The sequence below is a fragment of the Anser brachyrhynchus genome, assembly GCF_964034855.1.
Source record: "Anser brachyrhynchus genome assembly, chromosome: 1".
NCBI classification, from domain to species: domain Eukaryota; kingdom Metazoa; phylum Chordata; class Aves; order Anseriformes; family Anatidae; genus Anser; species Anser brachyrhynchus.
Window position 1 is genome coordinate 171,426,730 of NC_137694.1, and position 21,512 is coordinate 171,448,241.

Below are 21,512 nucleotides of genomic sequence, written 5' to 3' on the forward strand. Positions count from 1 at the left end.
TTTACCATCAACCAAAACCATCAGATCCCTCTCTGCAGGGCTGCTCTCCAGCATCTCATCCCTCAGTCTGTATGGATAGCCAGGGCTGCCCCGTCCCAGGTGCAGGACCCAGCACCTTCTCTTGTTAAACTTCATACAGCTGGCAAACTTACTGAAAACACATTCTAGTCCTTCATCCAAATCATTTATGAAAACATTGATAAGAACTAGCCCTAAAATGGAGCTCTGGGGAACCCCACTGGTGACTGGCTGCTAGCCTGATGTAAACCCATTTATCATAAACATTTGAGCCCTACCGGTCAGCCAATTGTTCACCCATCGTATTATATCTTTATCTAGCTGTATGCTGGACATTTAGCTTGATAAAAACATAATACAATGCATGAACAATCAGAACATTTCATTGGAAGTTCAGTTGGTTATAGACTCTGAAGGAGCTTCCATGTGAAGGTAAAATGACTGATATTAGTATTAAACAGCTATATAATGTAAATCAATGTTGGTGAATCACCAATGGTACAGTTCTTGAATTTTTTTATTTTTTTTTTGAAACGCTTCTTATTTCAGTGTGATTTAAAAGTTAAACATATGTATGATCTCTTTCAATCCTACATATTTTTTCATAAACAAAATATTTACAGGATAGAGCTCAATAGCAACTATTATCTGATACTCTCACAGAATACTGCCTAAAGGAGTAGTCCTGTGCTACATTTTGTATAAACCTCCAGTCCTTGATAATCATTCCAATGCCTTCTCTTTCCCTGACATGAATAGACAAAGATAGCAGCAAACAGATCTGGTTTAAATGGTGAAGATGAGATGATGGTACAACAGATGCAGTGAGATTTGTGTGCAGAACATTCTTTCTTTCTACAGAAAGTCTCTCTCCTCATGATGATGATGAGAATGATTAATTATTTTCACATTGGAAAGTTGAGATGAGATCTTTTAAAAAGTCTATTAAAGTATTTTCTAAATGGATACAGCAATCCCTCACCTGATGACACTTTCACCATTGCAAGCAATAGAACGAACTTGGTCTAGAAATTTTTTTATTTGTGTTGTGGTTTCACCCAGTCGGCAGCTAAACACCACACAGCCACTCGCTCAACCTCCCCCCTCCCTCTCTGGGATGGGGGAGAGAAACAGGAAAGTGAAGCCTGTGAATTGAGATAAAGACAGTTTATTAAGACAGGGAAATAATAATAATAATGATAATAGTACTACTACTAATAACATGTACGAAACAAGTGATGCACAATGCAATTGCTCACCACCTGCTGACCGATGCCCAGCCTATCCCCGAGCAGCTGGCCCCCGACCCCGGCTAGCCACCCCTATATATTGTTTAGCATGACATCAGATGGTATGGAATACCCCTTTGGAAACTTTGGGTCAGCTGTCCTGGGTCTGTCCCTTCCCAGCTCCTGCTGCACCCTTAGCCTACTCGGTGGCAGGACAGAGCGAGAAGCTGAAAAGTCCTTGGCTTAGTGTAAGCACTGCTCTGCAACAACTAAAACATCAGCGTGTTATCAGCGCTCTTCTCATTCTAACCCAAAACATAGCACCCTACCAGCTACTAGGAGGAAAATTAACTCTATCCTAACTGAAACCAGGAAAATTTGGAAACATAAAAAAGGAAAAATGAAAGTTGAGCTGAACCAGTCCCTAAAAATAACCAAAATGAAGGGAAAATACTTTTGAAAAACAAACAAAAAATGTTGTTGAAAGGTGGAGGAAAGAAAAAGAAAAAAGGTAAAAATTGTAACAAAAATAATTATAAACATTCAAAATTAAAACAAAACTTCTTTAATATATTATTTTTAACACTTTCTGTAGTGGTTTCACACTGACAAACATATGAGCTCCACCACACCTCTCTCTCTCACCCCCTTTTCTTAAAGGAGATTGGGGAGAAAATGTAATAAAAAAGGCTCAAGATTGGAGATAAGGACACGAAGATCACTCACCAATTACCCTCGCAGGCAAAACAGACTGAGTATAGGGAAATTAATGTAACTTATTGCCTATTACTAACAAACTAAAGCAGTGAGAACTAAAAGCAAACTAAAAACATCTTCTCTTCCATCCACTCTCTTCTATCTCCTCCCCCTATGTGATGCAGAAGAATGAGGAACAAGGATTGTGGTCAGTCCTCAGCGCTTCATCATCTGCTGCTCCTTCATGGTCACTCTCTTTCCCTGTTTCAGCATAAGGTCCCTCCCACATGATGCCATCCTTCCCAGGCTGACCCTATGTGGGCTTTCCACAGGCTGCAGTTCTTCAAGAACTCCTCCAATATGGCCCAATAGTACAGGGTGTAGTCCTTCAGGAGTGGACTGATCCAGCATGGATCCCATTGGTGACATCTCCTGCCAGACAACCTGCTCCTGTGTGGGCTCCTTTCCAGGCAGTTCTGGGCTGGAGTCTGCTCCTGCAGGGGCTCTCAATGGGCTGCAGCCTCCTTCAGGCCAGATCCCCCTACTCCAGTGTAGGGTCTTCCACAGTCTATCTTGACACATAGCTTTTCTTGAACACTCAAATCATCCTGTTTTATTAGCTGTTGTTGCGTTTCAAGGGAAATCAGACTTACCACTCTTTATATACATGTATAGGAGAACTATTATTAATTTTTCTACTTGTTGAACATGCAGGAAATTCATGTCCTGGCTCTTTCCCAGGAAACATGGGGACCGAGATATGTGTGCGTTTTCACAGTTAATCCTGTTTAAAAGACAGCTTCATTTGTTCTAGTAACTTCACTTTTAATAATACATTTCAGTGTCAATAAAACATGCACAGTACATGTGTGTCCTGGAGCTCATAGACCTTACTTAGACCTTACTTACTATAGATCATTACTTTTCAAATATAGACTGATGCTTAGTGTTTTATATGAAATGTTTATCTTAGTACTGTGCTCACTATACAGAAGTCCATATCAAAAGAAATATATATATATAAATTTAATGTTCACTTTTTTAAACACAATAATCTTACAGGCAGAGAGGTAACCAAACAAATGGGCATGGTATTCACTTGATAACGCTTGGTACTTGTTCATTGAAATATAATCCAGAAGCAGAATGAAAATATGTGTCTACTGTTGCTTAGAATACATTTGTTGGCAAAATTGTCTTAGATTTAATGACAAGAGAAATTATTACAACATGTAATGTGAATTAAGGCACAGGGAAGGATGGTTTCCCAATTTCATATTTAAATTTCATGCTTTAAAAATTATGAACCCTAAGTTACTATCCAGTAGCAAGACATTGGAGTAACTGATAGATAATTACAAGAAAATGCCAGCTAGAAATGGAATCTAAGAGGGTACTACTTGAGTGGGTAGGTCATACACTCTTGCCCTCTTCTTGTACTCTTCCTTAGACATTTGGTTGTGGCTGCAGTGTGGAAGACAAAATACTAGGTTAAATTGGCCTTTAGTCTTACTTCTGTGGCCTTTAAATGTTTTTAAGAACTTTAAACTATTTTATATCATAATTACTACTCTCATACTCAGTACTGAAAAATCTGAAAAGTAAATTTACCTGTCATCCTTGTGCAAGTTGCTTCAAAGAAAGTAACCATAACTGCGCTTATCGATAACACGGATAACACACAAATGCATAACATTTGACATATCTTTTATTTATTTATTTATTTTATTATTATTATTATTTTTGCGAAGACTAATAAAGGAATTAATACGGCATTGATAACATTTAAAACAAGAACTAAATAAATTAAATAACAGAACATAGGTTAAATAGAATTTCATTTATGTCCTGAATCCTGACTGTGATTCACAGAAAGTAAAAGTCATACCATAAATGGTCATAGAATATGTACTAACACATTTTTTGTAATGTAACTTTCACGTAACAATGGAACTTTACTTCAGTTTTAAGAGATTTTCATTTCAGAAAGACATTTTTGTACAATTAACTGACAAATATCCTAGAATCTTAATTCTTCTGTCTGTGACCTCAACATTACAGAAGGTGGTGTTAGATAAATGGAGCAAGAATAGATAAACACAATTTGTAATTAAATAACATAATTCCCCAAGGAAACGGTGTCAAGCTGAGACAGGGGAGTTTCAGGCTGGATATCAGGAAGAGGTTCTGATAGGGTTGTTGCGCACTGGAACAAGCTCCCCAGGGATGTAGTCATGGTACCAAGCCTGTTAGAGTTTAAGCAGCATTTGGGCTGTGCTCTTAGTCATATGGTCTGAATTTTTGAGTAGACCTGTGTGGAGCTAGGAGTTGGACTCAGTGATCCTTAAGGGGCCACTCTAACTCAGGATATTCTATGATTCTATGATTCAATGATAACAATAAATGAACTATGGCAGTTCAGTGTTATGATATGGGCCTTTAGGGCATTTCTGTATTTGCTTAGATGTTGAATATGGGTGTACTGACATGACAAATTAATTCTACATATGGATAGAAAGTTTTCAAGGAGTTTCTATGTTAGCGAGACATCAAATATTTAAGATATTTACGTAATAAAAGAATAAATTTATAGAATAAAAGAACAGATTCCATACAAATATTTAAATTATAAAACACATAAAGCTGTTTAATAAACATTGCATTGCAAACATGGAATTCTTCCAAATACTATAAAAATACAAATGCCTGATCTTACATTTCATTTTCATCAGTCTTTAACTATACAGGGAATTCCTGACTTCCTGTATACCTCATTTTATTACTTTCTTGGCTTTCATTGCTAATTTTTAGGGGAGAAAGCACCACATATCATATCTCTAAGAAAGAAACTATTACAGTTTTAATCCAAATACTGTTAAAAATCATTATTTTAGGTGTAGTAGTCAATTAAATAGCTATGTGAAATATTTTCTATATTATTTATATTATTTATTTATTTATTGATATAGAAGTGGTTCTGGAAAAAAAAAAAAAAGCAAAAAAAATTATCTGTCATGATGACATTTAGATTTCTCAGTTCTAGCTTTGACATCTAAAGTTTCTTCATTTTTCAAATGAAATACATTAAATGGGAGGTCAGATGTTCTCAATGTCACTTAAAGAACCACAGAATAGTTGAGGTTGGATTGTACTTCTGGAAGTCATCTTGTCTAACCCCCCTGTTCAAGCAGAGACACCTAGATGGATTACTATCAATGAAGACAGATAAGCAATCTAGAGGATGCACACTAAATTATTCTCACTAGGTGCCTACAAGTTTCCACTGACTATAGAAAAAGTCTAACATGATCAGTCTCTTACTTTGAGTGCTTCAGTGAGGCTCCTAAAGTTCAGTAGGGTAGATCTAAGTCTTTAGGTGTTTGTCTTTATGTATAGATGACAGCACATTTTTGAAAGACAAGTTGCACTCCTCTTATGTGTAGAAAGACCGAAAAGCCTCAGAAATATCAAGGACCCATGAAATATGTACAAATTCAGTGTGCATCTTTTTCTAGTGTCCCAACCTTAGATATTTTCTTAAGTACCAAATGCTATTGGTTTAACCACTGGTTCACAGCTTCATAATAAGAATTTTGAAGTGATTGGTTATTGGAGGTGTGGAAACTTTTTCTTGCATGGGTAGTGAGTTAATCAAGTGGGGTTTTTTTGTTTGTTAGTTTTTTTTTTGTTGTTGTTGTTGTTGTTATTCTTCACTTAGGTTTTTTGTTCTGTTCTTCCTTGATACTTTCAGGATTCAGTAAACCTGTAAATTTTTTATGAAGTAAACATAATAACTCCTATGTACTATTAATTCCTCTGAGGTGAGAGAAAAATATAGTTTCAAACTACTGATTTTCAATTATAAAGTAATCAGTAAAAAATAGTCAATACCAAACAATCACTGGTGTAAGTCAACAAAACTTCAGCTTAAGTTATTACTGAGAATGCAACATACAAGTAAACATCGAAGTAACAATACCCTAGGAAAGGAAAACATGGAACATGGATACATACTAAGGACAGCAGTCACATATGTGAAAATCATATGCTATTTTTTTGTAAGTTACCATGTTTGATCTAGAGCATAAAATGTATTTTTGCCCTAGAATCTTACAATCAAACTATTTTCAGCTACCAGTAGCAGAAAATATTTTAACCATTTGGTTAGCTTTTAATTTTGGTTAAATAAATAAATAAATTAATTAATTAATAAACACATAAATAACTGGCAAATTATTTGGCAATTAAACAAAATAAAACAAAACAGAACAAGAAGTATGATTAACTGTAGTGGACTGAATATGAATAACTGAAAATAAAGCAAACACAAATGTTGAAATCTTAGATGAATTGAATATACAAATGGAACCTTTGCCCTGACATGCATGTGATGGAATAAATCAGTGTGTTCTGAAGGACTTTGCTGACATCATTGCAAGACCACTCTTTGTCATCTTTGAAAGACACTGTTATCCTGGTGACAAGAATAATGAAAATGTCACACCTGTCTCCAAGAAAGGCAAGAAGAAGAATCCAAGGAGGTTTATGAGTCTCACTTAGATACCTGAACATTTGAACATTCCTTAAGCATTAATATTGGACCTGATGCTGCTTACCATCTTTATAAACAGCCTGAGTATCAGAATTCATCAGGAGGTCTGCAGATATCATTAAACTGGTAAGAGCAGTTGATACTTGGCTAGTTGATGCAATGGGTCGGGTTAATGTTTAAAACTACATTGACAAGCTCTAGGAAAGGATATCATGGAGCTCAACAATGACTCAATGGAAAAGTAGCAAAACTGATATTCCAATGAAATAGGGAAAGTAAGTGACATAGTGAAGCTAATGGATGAGAAAGAAAATGTTTACTATATTGTTCTGTGGGTGTGTAAAAGAGCACTATTACATTCCTGAAGTACAAGGGAATGAATGTTGAAGTATATAAAATGCTAAATGATGAGAGCATTTGTGAATGTATGTGAAAAATGTTCAAAATGTTCGAAAAGGAACCAGAAGTTATAGAAAAATACTGAACTAAATTCTCCAGAATGTAAGATAATATTCAAATTATTTACCTGTGTCGTAGCATGAATATAAACTCTATTCAAACTTGGAGTTCTGGGGGCATAGTAAGATCACTGCTTATCAATGATGAATTTGGATTGATGCATAAATATTTGTAAGAATGTGGAAGATATTTTAGTGGGGTAAAAAAGAGATAATTCCTTAATGTTTGGAAAGAAAGTAAAGGTTTCTCTGAAGAACATGTTTAAAGAACAGTTAGTGGAAGGAACTGGAATGAACACAGTAATAGGGAAAAAAAAAAGGGCTATATTTCAATAAGAACTTATTTAACAAGGTTGAAGGTAGCTAGCTATGAATAGAGAGGATGGAATATTTGAAAATATTTAGGAAGTAATCACTAAAACAATAAATTACTTTGAACAGAGTAATTTAGTTAAAGTATAAAGTATAGAATTTGCTTTTGAGGAGAAAGTGGATATCATTGACCAAAGGAAAAGCACTATGGATATTATAAGAAATCATTAAGGAATTTAAAAAGAATTGAAATAGAGAAAGATGTAGATTTAAATGTGAGTTTTTAAGATAGCAAAGATTATATCATGTTTTCAGTTTGAGGAGAAAGACTCACTGGAACAAGTGTTATGGTGTACTCTCCTTGGTGCATTCCAACTCCTACTTCCCTAAAACAAACAAGGAGAGATCTGATTGGTGTTATAGGGACAGGATTAGGAGTTTTAAATGGCTTAGGTTCTAAAGTACTCATAAATAAACTAAGCACAACAAGTGACTTAAGCAAATTAGAAAATCCATTGCACTCTTTTCCATTCACATTGGGAACTAACCTATATCTTTAATTAGATATAGGCCTCAATGGGAAAGAATTAATAAAAGGGACAATAAATTGATTGTAGATGCACTTGGTGTAGCCCAAGATAATGATTCTCCAGCCCTTAGTTTTATCCAAGTTCAACTGTGGATGGAATCTATGGCAACAACAATTAGAGAAGGTAAAAGTGGCACCTTCTCCACTGAAATTTGAAAAGTAATGAAACTAAATTTCAAAGGGAATTCCAGTTCTGTTGGCACTTACTCAATTTTACTTATAACCCCTTTAGCAATAAGGCTAAAATTTTTGTCTTACACAGTGCTTTGACATACACCATACAACTATTGCACTAGTATTAAATCACAGTGGAACCATACTCTATCCATTAGAACATTTAATACAGTCCCAACAACGTGGAAACAAATGGCAGACAGTTGATGTTAATACATCTGTTGCATGGGAACAGCAAAGAGTTTTATTTGTGAGAGTAATACTGTCAAAACCCAAGACATTCATCTTGGCACTGAACTAACTGTTTGTCATTTTGAAGCACATCCTGATGAACCCCCTGAAACTGTACTAGTATATATCAGAAAGGGAGGTGCTTGCATGAAAACCCTTGTGTTTTTTATATTTGTAGATAACACTACCGTAGCACACAAGTAATCACTTAAGTATTTGCATTTGTAACTTCACTAGAATTGTGGGATGTGACTTTAATTGTTCAGCTCCTGTTACATTTTATCAGTTATTGTGATCTAATTAGACATTGATTCAAGATTTATTGTCTGCTACCATCCAAATGAATCTTAGCCTGGTGAAGAAATTACTACAACACAGTGGCCTGTGCTAACTGCTAGAATGTGCCTGACATAATGGACAAAATACTCTAATCACCATTCATCATGATACAGAAGAAATACACCATGTCCTGGAAAGAGTGAAAAAAAAGGATGGAGAACATCATTGGTGGGACTCTCTTTTTAGATAGTCACCAACAGTGATAGAGTTTTTAATTCTATGCTTCAAACAGTTGTGATTTTACTAACTTTAATACTAAAGTGTCTATTGTCTATTATCATAATGTATGTGAATATTTGGCATATGACAAAACAAATAATTCAACTCCAACCACCCAAACCATACAAACTAATGCAGAGCAAATGACAATATTTCACTGTGTACTTACTGTGCATCTGTAAGTGCATAAGTTATTAATATACTATATATGGCATAGAGGCAACAGGTGACCAAACCACCACTTTGTGGTAAAGTAAAATGAATTGACTATAGTGACAGGGTGGAGTTTGATGGTATTCTCCTCAGCCAATCCCACCATTTAAGCAAAACATCCAGAGTAAGCAGATAAAGAACAATGGCAGTCGTGATGGATGTGCCTGGTCATGATGGTAGTGTCCTGAATTCGAGGGAGACAGAAGACAAATAGCCAAGGGATAATTTGAACACTGCACTCCTCACCACTCTCCACAGTGCTGGGCAGATCGAGTCCAACTCAAACCCAATTTGAAAGAAACTAACAACTGTATGCAAAAATGTCTATAATTCAATCATCTTACCCCATAAAATGATTTTTGAGCTCTCATGGCATGACAGCTGGCTGCACGCCAAGACCTCCATTTGGGCAGGCATGCCTCCCAAGGTTACTTCTGCAGATTGAGAAGACACTTATCACTACAGATAGTTGTTAACAGGATTAAGAAAGTAACAGCATGCTAATGTGTTGTAATAGTATTTTGTGATCATACTTTATGATCTTAACTAAACAGCATAAAGGATTCATATAATGCATATAATCTTTTAGACATAAACAATTGACCAAGTCTGGGACTAGGAGTAAGCTAGGACTAAGCTTTGTTATCAATAAATCATATTGCTGCTTCTCTCTTCAGAGTGAAGTGTATAACAGTTTCCAACTGTGACAGTAAGAAAGTGGTAAGAAAGACATTCACAATGTTTATTGTGTATTTAGAAAGGCAAGGGGAAGAAAGAAAATGTGAATCTGGGAAACAAACAAACAAACAAACAAAAAAGTAAGAAAGAATGGCTGCTATAAGTAAGAGGATTTTGTTAAATTGGAGAAGTAGGAATACCGAGAGAAAAAGATGGCAAATTAGAAGAAAGAAACAAACGCATGGTGAAAAAAAAAATGAGCCTTTCATAGTTTCTAACAGAGATCCCTTCGATTATTTGATTTTACATAAAATAGATTTATATTAATGTTCAAAACTGAAACCACTAGCTGGAGGGATGTCTATTCAGCACAGTTGTAGATGACTTGTGTAGTTCAAGCCATACACTCTGCTAGAGAATCAAATCCCCATTTAGGTACAATATTTTCAAACCCATTAAAAGGAAGATTTCTAAGATTCTTATGGTCTTGTTCCAGTGACGTTGCCTCTGCTAATATTTGCTTGTGTTTTTGTTTGTTTGTTGGTTTGTTTTTGTTTGTTTTTTACTTTTTTGAAGATTGCAAGTGTATAACATCTCTACAGGGAGAGTTATAGAGCTGTGAATGCATTCTGAATATTATCAAGATCTGACAAGGAAGTAGTGTTTTGGTATAATGTTGAATATAGATTTCATGGAACTGCTCTAAAACAAAAGCAAAAGCAAAAGCAAAAACAAAAACAAGCAAACAACTAAAATCAACCAAACCCAATCAAACCAAAACAAACGAAACAAAACCAAAAATCCAAGCTGAATAATTCGTACCGTTAATTAAAATGAATTCTTCATTTCTTCTATGGTCTTTATCATAAATAAAGTCCAGTGTTCAAGCACATTCCGGAAGTCTGCAACTCCTGTTTAATATAAATAGTATAAAATATTGCTTTCTCAGGGAATGTAGTGGTAGGACAAAGGGTAACGTTTTAAACTAAAACAGAATAGATAGCTGTAAGAAAGAAATTCTTCACTCAGAGGCACTGGAACAAGTTGCCCAGAGAAGCTGTAGATGCCCCATCTTTGGAAATGTGCAAGGCCAGGTTGGATGGGGCTTTTGCAACCTGATCTAGTGGAAGGTGTGGTGGCAGGGGGATTGGAACTGTATGATCTTCAAGTCCCAACCCAAGCCATTCTATGATTTTATGATTACACTAAAAGAAAATGTAAGGACTGTTAGAAAAGAAACTTGACTTATTCCTCTAGTGTTCATACCATCTGCAAGAGCTGAGTAACCATGGTAATTATATAAATATTGGACGTTGCTCAAGGACAAGAATTAAGGTGGAGTTACCATGCGCATAACTCTGAACTACCTAGTTTTCAGAGTTTTGTATTTCTCTAGACACAAAGTTCCCAAATGATGTACAGTGACACTTTCATTTTGCACAAACAATATTTTTTTGTTGGTAAGTTTTGCATTAATTTAGAGATTGGACATTTTGAATAAAGTTGTTCATTTACAGAATTAAAAATGTAGCCCATTTAGGGCAAGGAATATCACTATATTTGTGCTTTATTAATAAACATATATTGCATGTAAATGAGATGCAGTATTATTATTATTTGCAGCTCCTTCTTGAGAACTTTCAGTCCTACAATTATAGTTGACAATATAGATGAAACAATACTCATTTTAAAGACTCATTGACTTGAAAGGAACTGTAGTAATTATATCAGTGGCAAATGTGTTTCTTCTTCCAAGTAATGCTGTTACTAGATGATTTTGTTATGTTCTTCAAACCCTAATTTCTGTTTTTAGAAATACCATCTGTGTTGTCATTGCAAAGACCACATTTGGCTTCTTTCACTGCTTTCTGCTTAGAAGTCAGTGAGCTGAAAGAATCTTGAATATGCAAGACAAAGGATCCAAGGACAGAGACAGAAAAACAAGAAAAACTAAAGGAATGTTTATCTGGGGAGGAGGGGAATCTTCTTAGAACAGAGATGGAGTTGTAGACCCTTTATCCAGTGACAAGTGCTAAACAGACATTGTTATGCAGCAAAGTGAATACAATAGAGCTAAGTTGCAATGGTAATGGCTGCATCACCGTATTAAACCATAAGGCCTTCAGACTCACACTCAGATAATGATGTTACAGCTACAGTTATGGCTTATTTATTTTACCAAGGGCAAGGTTGTTGAGACACAGTTTCATTTTAAAGGAAGCCTGACAAGGTAGGTGCCAGTAATGGCATAGGACAAATGAACTTCACTAACAAGCCAATTCAAAATAAAACACAGCTCAGGACGACGGAGTGTGTGCTCTTAAGAGGAAACATAAACCAATGAAATGAAATATCTACTGAGCATTAATAAACCCATTAGTGAACATTAATAAAATAAAAAGCTTCACTCATTTACAGCCTTGGGAGTCAGCAACTTCAGTCTCTGTGAACGATTTAGTGGGTCTGGAAGAATGATTTGAGAGGGAGAGCTGGGAAAAGAGTAAATCAGAAGGTACATTTTAGCTAATGGGAAGGGACTGAATATAGCTGAGGGCTGAATCAGCTGAAGTGAAGGTTGAAATGAGTCTATGAGGAAATTAATAATTCTGTATATAGAGAAGTGTTTCAATAACATGCAGTAAATAATGCCTAAGGACATACACTGAACAGTGAAGATGAAACAAATCTTTGAATAGCTGCAGTCTCCAGAGCTGTTGCCTTTCCTGCCTGGATGGGACAACGGTGAGGTAGAAAAAACAGTAATTAAAGACCACATTAGAATAAGACAATATCAAGGCTATGAAGATCCTTATTGGGGGTACCCACCCCAATCTATTAGTCTGCCAAATCCTGATTGGATTTCCACCGTGTTAGACTTAGGTTTTTCTCTTTTCTTTATTTCTCCTTGTCTATTCTCAGCCCCCTTGATCTTTTCAGTAATCTTCCCCAAGTTTCTCCTTACTACCATCTGACACCAGCACGTTTCTCCTTTTCACCTCACAGACAAGGACATAGGCAAATCAGAGACATTTAATGCCTTCTTTGCCTCCGTCTTCAATGTTGATGATAGGCTTCAGGACCCCGGGTGCCCTGAGCTGGAGGACCATGATGGTGGGAATGACAAACTCCCAACTGACCATGAACGTGTGCAGGATTTGCTGCTCCACCTGGATCCGTACAAGTCCATGGGTCTGGATGGGATTCATCCCAGGGTGCTTAGAGATCTGGCTGACATCATCGCGGGACCTCTCTCAATTATTTTTCAACAGTCTTGGGAATCTGGAGAGGTCCCAGTGGACTGGAAGCTGGCAAATGTTGTGCCAACTTTCAAGAAGGGCAAGAAAGAAGACCCTAGCAATTACAGGCCTGTCAGTCTCACGTCAGTGCCTGGTAAAATTATGGAGAAGATTATCCTTGAAGCTATTGAAGCAGACCTGGGGGACAATGCAGTCATTGGTCCCAGCCAACATGGGTTCATGAGGGGTAGGTCCTGTTTGACCAACTTGATTTCCTTTTATGATAAGATCATCCATCTAGTCGATCAAGGGAAACCAGCTGATGTGATCTTTTTGGATTTCAGTAAAGCTTTTGACACAGTTTCCCAAAGGATCCTACTGGACACAATGTCCAGTATACAGCTTTAAAAAAAAAATAAAAATCTGTACGATGGGTGAGCAATTGGCTGATGGGCAGGGCTCAAAGGGTTGTGGTAAATGGGGCTGCATCAGGCTGGTGGACAGTCACTGGTGGGGTCCCCCAAGGCTCCATTTTAGGGCCAGTCCTCTTCAATGATTTTATAGACGATTTGGATGTAGGACTAGAAAGTGTTTTGAGCAAATTTGCTGATGACATTAAACTTGGAGGAGTTGTGGATTCTGTTGAGGGTCAAAAGGCCTTGCAGAGAGATCTGGACAGATTGGAGAGCTGGACAATCACCAACCGCATGAAGTTTAACGACAGCAAGTGTCGGGTCCTGTATCTGGGACAGGGCAACCCTGGCTATACGTACAGACTGAGCAACAAGATGCTGGAGAGCAGCCCCGCTGAGGGGGATCTGGAGGTTGTGGTTGACAGCAAGTTGAATATGAGCCAGCAGTGTGCCCTGGCAGCCAGGAGGGCCAACCGTATGCTGGGATGCATCAAGCACGGCATTGCTAGTCGGTCGAGGGAAGTGATTGTCCCGCTCTACTCTGCGCTGGTGCAGCCTCACCTCGAGTACTGTGTGCAGTTCTGGGCACCACAGTACAAAAAGGACATGAAACTGTTGGAGAGTGTCCAGAGGAGGGCTACAAAGATGGTGAACGGCCTAGAGGGGAAGACATATGAGGAGTGGCTGAGGTCACATGGTTTGTTCAGCCTGGAGAAGAGGAGGCTGAGGGGAGACCTCATTGTGGTCTACAGCTTCCTCATGAGGGGGAGTGGAGGGGAAGGCGCCGATCTATTCTCTTTAGTCACCAGTGATAGGACCCGAGGGAATGGTGTCAAGCTGAGGTAGGGGAGGTTTAGGCTAGACATCAGGAAGAGGTTCTTCACTAAGAGGGTTGTCGCACAGTGGAACAGTTTCCCCAGGGACGTAGTTACTGCACCAAGCCTGTCCGAATTTAAGAAGCGTTTGGACTGTGCAGTTAGTCACATGGTTTGAATTTTTTGGTAGATCTGTGTGGTGCCAGGAGTTGGACTTGATGATCCTTACGGGTCCCTTCTAACTCAGGAGATTCTATGATTCTATGATGGGTTTGCTTTTTCCTGAGACAGGAACAACCCAGATTGTCTTCCACAGTACGTTCTTTACATCTACTACAGTGACTTTATCCCCTCCTACAGTACATAACTCTTTTGATTGGGCAGGTCTGGCTTGGCTGGCAGATCCTGTAGTTTTGACCAACAAGGTAGACTTTGCTAAACGTGTATCCCAATGTTTGAATGTCCCAGCACCTGTTGCTGTCAGTGTAGTCTTTAACAGTCCATTGTATCCTCCAATTTTTCTGGAGGGTTGTGCATGATAGGGGATGTGATATACCCACTTAATACCATGCTCTTTGGCCCAGGTGTCTATGAGATTATTTCAGAAATAAGGTCTGTTGTCTAACTCAGTTCTTCCTGGGATGCCACATCATCCTAAGACCTGTTTTTCAAGGCCAAGGATAGTTCTCTTGGCAGTGGCGTGGGGAACACGATATGCTTCCAGCCTTCCAGACAATACATATTTCACATTCATGGATAGCATGCACAAAAGTGTCCATGGTCAGTTCCACCCCTTGATCACGAGCCCATCTATATGTTGCATCTCTTTCTTGATAGCCTGAGGTGTCATGGGCCCACTGAGCTATAAATAATTCACCCTTATGTTGCCAGTCCAGACCTACCTGGCCACGTCATTCTTTATAGCCTGATCCTCCTTCTGGCTGTTTTGATGTTCTTCGGTAACCCAACTCAGTTAAGTGAGCATCTATGTGATGTACTTTTACAGACATTTTCTCTACCTGGGCAGCAATATCACACCACAATGCAGCAGTCCATATGGCTTTTTCTCTGTGCTGCCAGTTGCTCAGCTTACGTTGCTGTAACCACCACCACAAGGCGTTTACCACCATCCACAAATCAGTATAGAGACAGAGAAGTGTCCACTTTTCTCATTCAGCAATATATAAAGTCAGCTGTATGGCCTTCACTTCGGCAAACTTTTTCAACTCACCCTGTCCTTCACCACTTTCTGTAACTTGTAAGACTCCATACAGCAGCCTTTCACCTCTGATAATTTCCCACAATACAACAGGATCCATCCATGTACATGGCATATTATTCCTCGTTTTCTGGCAGTTTATTACACAGTGGTGTCTCTTCAACACACATCACCTCCTTGTTTATATATATTCCAATATTCCAAAATCTTTGCATTCTGGCCAGTCCATGATCACTTCCAAGATTTCTGGGCAAGTGGGCTTTGCTATTTGAGTCCACTGTGTGATCAGTGTGACCTACTTGCTCAATGTAGCATCAGTTGCATGATGTGTAGAGAGGACCCTCCCTTTGAACATCCAGCCCAGCACCAGTCAAGGTGCTTGTGAAGCTGTGCTCCAGTACCAACCACTTCTGAAGCAGCTCAAACCCCTTCATACGCTGCCAATATCTCTTTTCTGTTGGAGTGTAGCAGGCCTTGGACCCTCTGTACCCCTGACTCCAAAATCACAGAATCACAGAGTCGTCTCAGTTGGAAGAGACCTCCAAGATCATCTAGTTCGACCTCAGCCCTAACACTAACAAGTCCTACACTAAACCATATCACTAAGGGTTACATCTAAACGTCTTTTAAAGACCTCCAGGGATGGTGACTCAACCACCTCCCTGGGCAGTCCATTCCAATGCCTAACAACCCTTTCAGTAAAGAAGTTCTTCCTAACATCCCACCTAAACCTCCCCTGGCGCAACTTTAGCCCATTCCCCCTTGTCGTGTCACCAGGCACGTGGGAGAATAGACCAACCCCCACCTCTCTTCAGCCTCCTTTAAGGTACCTATAGAGAGCGATGAGGTCTCCCCTGAGCCTCCTCTTCTCCAGGCTGAACAACCCCAGCTCCCTCAGCTGCTCCTCGTTAGACTTGTTCTCCAGACCCCTCACCAGCTTTCTTGCCCTTCTCTGGACTCTCTCGAGCACCTCCATGTCCTTCTTGTAGCGAGGGGCCCAAAACTGAACACAGTACTCGAGGTGCGGCCTCACCAGAGCCGAGTACAGGGGTACAATCACCTCCTTAGACCTGCTGGCCACACTGCTTCTTATGCAAGCCAGGATGCTGTTGGCCTTCTTGGCCACCTGAGCACGCTGCTGGCTCATATTCAGCCAACTATCAACCAGTACTCCCAGGTCCTTCTCGGCCAGGCAGCTTTCCAACCACTCTTCTCCCAGCCTGTAGCGCTGCTTGGGGTTGTTACGCCCCAGATGCAGGACCCAGCATTTGGCCTTGTTGAACTTCATGCAGTTGACCTCAGCCCATCGCTCCAGCCTATCCAGATCCTCCTGCAGAGCCTTCCTTCCCTCGAGCAGATCGACACACACACCTAACTTGGTGTCAGCTGCAAACTTACTGAGGGTGCACTCGATCCCGTCATCCAGGTCATCGATAAAGATATTAAAGAGGACCGGCCCCAGTACTGAGACCTGCGGGACTCCACTAGTAACCGGCCTCCAACTGGATTTGGCTCCATTCACCACAACTCTTTGGGCCCGGCCATCCAGCCAGTTTTTAACCCAGCAAAGCGTACGCCAGTCCAAGCCCCGAGCAGCCAGTCTCTTGAGGAGAATGCTGTAGGAAACGGTGTCAAAAGCCTTACTGAAGTCAAGGTAGACCACATCCACAGCCTTCCCCTCATCCACCAAGCGCGTCACTTGGTCATAGAAGGAGATCAGGTTCATCAAGCAGGACCTACCTTTCATAAACCCATGCTGACTGGGCCTGATCGCCTGGTTGCCCTGCAAGTGCCGCGTGATGACACTCAAGATAATCTGCTCCATGAGCTTCCCTGGCACTGAGGTCAAGCTAACAGGCCTATAGTTCCCCGGGTCTACCCTCTGGCCCTTCTTGTAGATGGGTGCCACATTTGCTAGCCTGCAGTCGACTGGGACCTCCCCCGATAGCCAGAACTGCTGATAAATAATGGAAAGTGGCTTGGCCAGCTCCTCCGCCAGTTCTCTCAGTACCCTCGGGTGGATCCCATCCGGCCCCATCGACTTGCGTACATCCAAGTGCTGTAGCAGGTCGCCAACCATTTCCTCATGGATAGCAAGGGCCACATCCTGCTCCCCATCCCCTTCCACCAGCTCAGGGTACCAGGTATCCAGAGAACAACCGGTCTTGCCGCTAAGGACTGAGGCAAAGAAAGCATTGAGCACCTCAGCCTTTTCCTCATCTCTCGTCACTAAGTTTCCCTCCGCATCCAGTAAAGGATGGAGATTCTCCTTAGTCCTCCTTTTGGCGTTGATGTATTTGTAAAAATGTTTTTTGTTATCTTTAACGGCAGTAGCCAGGTTGAGCTCCAGATGAGCTTTGGCCTTTCTAATTTTGTCCCTGCACAGCCTCGCAACAGCCTTATAGTCATCCTGCGTAGCCACCCCTCTTTTCCAAAGATTATAAACCCTCCTTTTTCTCCTAAGCTCGAGCCACAACTCTCTGCTCAGCCAGGCCGATCTAGTTCCGCGTCGGCTCGTCTTTGGGCACGTGGGGACAGACCGCTCCTGAGCCATTAAGATTTCCTTCTTGAGGAGCGCCCAGCCTTCCTGGACTCCTCTGCCCTTCAGAACCTCCTCCCAAGGGACTCTGCCAACCAGTGTCCTGAACAGCTCAAAGTCAGCATTCCGGAAGTCCAAGACAGCGTTTTTTCGGATCCCCTTCCTGACTTCACCAAGAATAGAGAACTCTACCATTTCGTGGTCACTCTGCCCAAGACAGTTGCCGACCACCACATCTCCCACCAGTCCTTCTCTGTTTGTGAACAGAAGGTCTAGCGGGGCACCTCCCCTGGTAGGCTCTCTAACCAGCTGTGTCAGGAAGCTATCTTCCACGCTCTCCAGAAACCTCCTAGACTGCTTTCTCTGGGCTGTGTTGTGCTTCCAGGATATGTCTGGGAAGTTGAAGTCCCCCACGAGAACAAGCGCTGACGATTTTACAACTTCTGCCAGCTGCCTGTAGAACTCCTCATCTGTCTCCTCATCCTGGTTCGGTGGTCTATAACAGACCCCCACCAGGATGCTTGCCTTGTTGGCCTTCCCTCTGATCCTAACCCATAGGGACTCAACCTTATCATTCCCAGCCTCAAGTTCCTCAACATCTAAACACTCTCTAATATAGAGAGCCACACCACCACCCCTTCTGTGCTGCCTGTCCCTTCTGAAGAGCCTATAGCCAGACATTGCAGCACTCCAGTCATGAGAGTGGTCCCACCACGTTTCCGTGATGGCAACCAAGTCATAGCCTTCCCGCTGCACGATGGCATCCAGCTCCTCCTGTTTGTTACACATGCTGCGTGCATTAGTGTAGATGCACTTCAGTCGGGCCATTGCCTTCTTCCCTGGCTTTGCCATTGTTCCCCCTGGCACAGCTCCAACAAGCCTTCTTTCAGCCCCATCCCCCTTCTTTCCTAGTTTAAAGCCCTCTCAACGAGCCCTGCCAGCTCCTGGGCTAGGATCCATTTTCCCCTTAGAGATAGGGACCCGTCTGCGGCCATCAGGCCCGGTGCCAAGTAAAGCGCCCCATGGTCAAAAAAAACAAAATTTCTGTGTTGGCACCAGCCTCTGAGCCACGTGTTTATCAGGTGGGCTTTCCGTGTCCTCTTGGTACCCCTCCCTGCTACTGCAGGGATAGATGAAAACACCACCTGTACTCCCGCTCCATCCACTAAACGTCCCAATCCCCTAAAGTCCCGTTTGATAGCCTTCAGGCTTCTCTCATCAATATCATCACTGCCAGCCTGGACTATCAAAAGAGGATAGTAATCAGAGGGACGAACCAGGTTGGGAAGCTTCCTGGCAATATCCCTGACCCTGGCCCCAGGGAGGCAGCAGACTTCCCTATGGGTAGGGTCAGGCTGACAAATAGGGCCCTCTGTTCCCCTGAGAAGGGAGTCGCCTACTACGGTTACCCTTCTGTCTTTCTTGGTGGAGGCAGTCTTGAGGCGTGGAGTTGGCTTCCTCGCCCTAGGCATCCTCCTGGGTAGACTTTCTACCTCGTCCTCACCCACCGGTCTCTCAAGCTCCAGGGCCTCAAATCTGTTACGTAAGGGCACCTGGGAAGGTGGGGCCGGTAGGGGGGGGCGTTGCCTGCAGGGTCGAGCAGGGACCTGTCTCCATCCCTCCTCAGCTCCTAGGTCCCCTCCCTCTGCCTGACAGCGACAGGGCAGGGGGTCCATCCCCATTAGGGGTGTCTCACTCTGGTACCTCTCCTTCAGGCCCTGCAGGGAGTCACTCCACCAGTCTATCTCCCGCTCACACTCCCTAATAGCCCTCAACCTCTCCACCTCCTCTTTGAGTTCTGCCACCAGGCGGACCAGGTCATCCACCTGCTCGCACCTCACACACACGGCGCCTCTGCCTCCCTCAGATGGCAGCAACAGGCTCAGGCAGTCCCTGCACCCAGAGGCCTGAACTGCCGCATTGTTGAGCAGGCAGTCAGTCTGGGTGGCCACAGACTTTCTAGAGAAAGTGCTCTGCTTGGTGAAGACCATCGCAGCCCAGCTAGCAGTCGACAGCCGTTAAAGATGTTGTTCTTATGGGTGGGGGGAAACTCTGCCCTCTCCACCCTCCCTGCTCGCCCTGCCTGCGCGAACTGCCGCGCAAACTGCCACGCCCCACCCTTCTGACACGCCACGCCCTGTTTGCCTGCCCTGGTCACCGCGGTCCTGGTCGCTCGCGCTCCCTAGGGGCTGCTTTTGAATGGCTGGGGAGGGGGCGCTGCTGGCTCCGCCTACACCTCGTCAGCCTCCCTCACGGGGGCTGCCGGGTCCTGGCGGCTCCCTCGAGCGGCCTCGATGTCGGAAAAAAAGCCCTGCCTGTCCCGATCCCCCGCTCTGCTGCAGAACGCGTCTGCCCCGGAGCCGATCGCCTCGGCAAGTGGGGCCAAATCATACGGGTCAACCCTGAGCGTCCCCGGGCTCTTTCTGCCAGAGGCTCCAGGTGGGTCCATTCTCCCCAGCTCAATGCAGAGCACATTTTTTACATCTTGTCCTGCTTGAACTTGTACAAAGGCTACCGCATGAGCTTTCTCCTGTTTAATTTGTTCAAAGTCTTTTCATTGCTCAGGGCCCTGTTTGAAATAATTCTTCTTCTGAATCTCTTGATAGAAAGGGCTTACAATCAGACTGCAATTCAGAATATGCGTTCTCCAAAACTCCACAATATCTACAAAAGCTTGGATTTCCCTTTTTTTTTTTTTTTTTTTTTTTCCTAGATGGTGGAGACATAGCTGTAATTTTATCGATTACATCCATTGGGATCTGACAGTGTCCATCTTGCTATTTTATTCTTTAAAACTGGATCCCCTGTGAAGGTTTGTTGACCAGTTTTCAGAAGGATTTGGATTATGTTTGTCCTTTACTCAAATAATTATTATCCTGTGTTACCCCACATGATGATGTCGTGGATGTACTGCAGGTGTTCAGGAGCTTCCCCCTGTTCCAGTGCAGTGTGGATCAGTACATGGCAAATGGTAGGGCAGTGCTTTCACCCTTAGGGCAATTAGTTCCAGGTGTACAGGATGTCCCTTCACTGAAAGCAAATTTTGGCCTATACGCTGCTGCCAATTGGATCAAGGAAAACACATTACCAAGATCAATTGTGGCATACAACTTGGCTGCCTTTGACTCTAGTTCATATTGAAGTTCTAGCATGTCTGGCACAGTAACACTCAGTGGTGGTGTGACTTCGTTCAGGCCATGATAGTCCACTGTTAGTCTCCACTTTCTGTTAGACTTTTGCACTGGCCATATGGAACCATTAAAGTGTGAGTGAGTCTTGCTGATCACTCCTTGGCTCTCCAGTCAATGAATCAGCTCATGGATAGGAAGTGGAGAGTCACAGTTACTGCAATATTGCTGCTGTTGCACCATTGTGGTAGTAATCGGCACCTTCCGTTCTTCAACCTTCAGCAATCCCACAACAAAAGGGTCCTTCAAGAGTTCAGACAAAATAAACAAATTTTTAATTTCTTCTGTCTCTAATGCTGCTCTGCCAAAAGCCTTCCAGTACCTTTTTGGGTCCCTGAAGTACTCTCTCCTGAGGTAGTCTATGCCAAGGAGGCATGGAGCCTCTGAGCCAGTC

At 41.9% G+C, this 21,512-nt stretch overlaps 1 protein-coding gene across 1 annotated transcript in view; it reads right to left on the bottom strand.

Moving 5' to 3' along the window:
* The window catches only part of LOC308180126 (uncharacterized protein), a 501,337-nt gene extending 482,222 nt beyond the window's left edge, over positions 1–19,115 (bottom strand). Inside the window, exon 1 of the mRNA XM_080561291.1 lies at positions 17,347–19,115. Coding sequence (XP_080417417.1) covers positions 17,347–18,782 — 1,436 coding nt within the window. The 5' untranslated portion in view covers positions 18,783–19,115. The remainder of the gene's footprint in view (positions 1–17,346) is intronic.
* Between the last annotated feature and the right edge of the window lie 2,397 nt (positions 19,116–21,512).